The sequence below is a fragment of the Contarinia nasturtii genome, unplaced genomic scaffold, assembly GCF_009176525.2.
Source record: "Contarinia nasturtii isolate CC-2019 unplaced genomic scaffold, AAFC_CNas_1.1 Cnas_scaffold_2499, whole genome shotgun sequence".
NCBI lineage: Eukaryota > Metazoa > Arthropoda > Insecta > Diptera > Cecidomyiidae > Contarinia > Contarinia nasturtii.
Window position 1 is genome coordinate 2,315 of NW_022199820.1, and position 3,042 is coordinate 5,356.

General features: G+C 40.4%; 1 protein-coding gene across 1 annotated transcript; it reads left to right on the forward strand.

Annotated features, from left to right (window-relative positions):
• The first annotated feature begins 513 nt into the window (after positions 1-513).
• On the forward strand, positions 514-2,736 carry LOC116348558. Its single transcript, XM_031779587.1, has one exon. The coding sequence runs from the start codon at positions 514-516 to the stop codon at positions 2,734-2,736; it is 2,223 nt and encodes a 740-aa protein (XP_031635447.1).
• The last annotated feature ends 306 nt before the right edge of the window (positions 2,737-3,042 follow it).

The following is a 3,042-nucleotide window of genomic DNA, read 5'->3' on the forward strand; positions in this document are numbered from 1 at the left end:
CAGTATGGATTCAGATTTTGCAGTTAGAATTGAAAAAACCAGTCATTTTTATTCGTCATTTCAAGGTCATTCAAGTCAAAGTGGACCTGTTTCAAGTCGAGGACATTTTAGAGGTCCAGAATCTGCATCGAATGCGCCGGCGATAACAGCTATGCCGGCAACTTCACAACAGTCGAATTATAAGCATGATCCAAGTAAGATTAAGAAGAAGCGTGCATGTTTTCATTGTAACGGTTTGCATAAGCTATATGATTGCCGGTCTTTTGAAAGAATGTCGATTGATCTGAGAGAGCAGCGTTTACAAAGCTTGAATATTTGTGTGAAATGTTTGCGAAGAGGTCATTCAAAGGACACCTGTAGTATTTCGGATTGTAGAATTTGTGGGCAACCTCATAATAAGTTATTATGCCCTCAGCAACAAAAACCAGCAACGGTGTTAACCTTGGTACAATCATCGCCGGCTAATACGGATATTGATGCATCATTAATTGCGACGTCGAGAGCGTAGAATTTATGGCACGCATTCAAGGTAACAAAATTATAAGAGATCATAGCAATTCGAATCGTCCAGTGGTGAGCTGCACTACATTTGGCTGGATTGTTTATGGAGCATTACCATCAAGTCAACGCATCGCCGACAATTTGGAAAGATTGTGGAGGGTTGATGCTGTGAAAGAAAAATCGCTTCTCACGTCCGAGGAAGCGCGTTGTGAACAAATTTTCAGCGAAACTATAAAGCGAGCTGAAGACGGTCGGTATTCAGTTGCGATGCCAATTATGGACAATCCACCTAAATTGGGCAATTCTTTGCGTGCAGCCATAGCACGTCAATTACAAAATGAGAGACGATTTCGCAAAGATCCAAGGTTAAAAGAGAATTACATCAAAGATATTCGACAATTCATTGATTTGGACCATATGGAGTTGGTTCCGCTGAATGAGATAGATAAAGAGGATGTCTATTACATACCGCATCATGCTGCAAATTCAAGTAAATTTCGAGTTGTTTTTGACGGTTCTGTTAAGACTACAACGGGTCTATCTCTCAATGATATTTTATTAAATGGACCTCGTTGTCAAGATGATTTGAATATAATTATTATGCGATTTCGTAAATATGGTGTTGCATTAACTACGGACATTACTAAGATGTATCGTCAAGTTTTAGTGCCAGAAAATCAACGTGATTATTTGCGAATTGTTTGGCGCGAAAATGAGAATGAACCACTGCGGCATTATCGTATGAAAAGACAAACATATGGTTTAAAATCAAGTGCATATTGTTGTGTCGCCACTTTGAGGTATTGTGCTTTGGAGCATCGGCATAAGTATCCGTTAGCGTCAAAAGCAGTGTTGAATTCGTTCTACGTCGATGATGGTACTTTGTGCGCAGATACTGATTTGGATGCGGAGAAATTGTACCAAGAATTGAATGAGATGTTAATGAGTTGTGGTTTTCCTTTGGCAAAATGGGCCACAAATAGTGCACACATGAGGTCGGTACTTGGTGTTACCGCCGGCGCAGTAAGTTCAGTAAATTTTGATCTTTGTGATGAAAGTTCAATTCTTGGTTTGAAATGGTCAATTGCGGATGATGCATTCCGTTATAATTACACTAATTTATCGGATCTGCCACCTACAAAACGAAATATAGTGTCAGCGATTGCGAAGTTATATGATCCTATTGGGTGGTTGGCACCAATTGTAATTTTGGGTGAAATTCTGATACAGGATGTGTGGAAGAGCAAAGTTGAATGGGACACCATAGTACCATTAGAACTTAAGAATCGTTGGAATGATTTAAAAAGAACGATGATTGATGTTAATAAAATTACTGTGCCACGGTGGATTGGACTTTCACCAGAGAAATCCATTGAAATTCATGGTTTTTCAGACGCGTCGAACAGTGCATATGGAATGACTTTCTACGCCAGAGTAGAAAGTGGAATTACGATTGAATGTAATCTGATAACATCGAAAACTCGCGTTGCACCGCTAAAGGGAATGACTATACCACGTATGGAGTTGTGTGGAGCATTGATGATGGCACACATGTGTCAACAAATCTGTAGCATTCATGATGTGCCAATGAGTAAATTGACTCTTTGGACAGATTCAAGCATAGTCATACATTGGTTGTCAAAGTGTCCATCTGGCTTAAAGGCGTTTGTTGGTAATCGTGTTGCCGAAGCCCAAGAATGTACAAAGGGAGCGCAATGGAAGCATGTACGTACGAATGATAACCCTGCTGATTTAGCCTCGCGAGGCTTATTTGCGAGTGAGTTAGTTGGAAATTCGCTTTGGTTCCATGGACCGCACTGGTTGTCGAAACCACATTCAGATTGGCCAGTTGGCAGTTTTACCATTGATCAACGTGTTAAAGAGGCTACAGTAGCTGAGTCAAGAGCAGTTCAGGCATGTGCTATTATTCGAGTTGAAACTGTGCCGCGAATTGAAGTTACAGTAAATGATGTAACAACAGAAATGTTGTTGGATCATTGTAGTTCGATGATGAGGTTGGTTCGTGTTACTGCTAGAGTTTTGGCTTTCATAAGAAAGATAAGAACCAAAGAGAAAGTCTGTTCAACGTTCATTGCCCATGCCGATTACTTGGAGGCTCAAGCAATTTGGATCAAATATCATCAACAAAAATATTTCGCCGGAGATATTGAGCTACTCAAAAATGGTAAAAGTTTATCGCGTGATTCAATAATAGTGAAGATGTCACCTTTGTGATGATGGTTTGTTGCGTGTTGATGGTGATGGTTTGTTGCGTGTTGGTGGCCGTATAAAGCGTTCTATGATGCCTTTTGATACGAAGCATCCGATAATATTGCATCATGATTGTAGATTTTCACATCTATTGGTGGTAGAAGCGCATCGACGTACCTTACATGGCGGCACTCAGTTATGCATGCAGTATATTAGACAACGGTTTTGGATGATCGGTGTTCGTAAAGCAGTTAAGAAAGTTTCGCTCAAGTGTATGCCCTGTTTTCGCCAAAGAAAAGAAGTGGCTGACCAGTTGATGGGCGATTTACC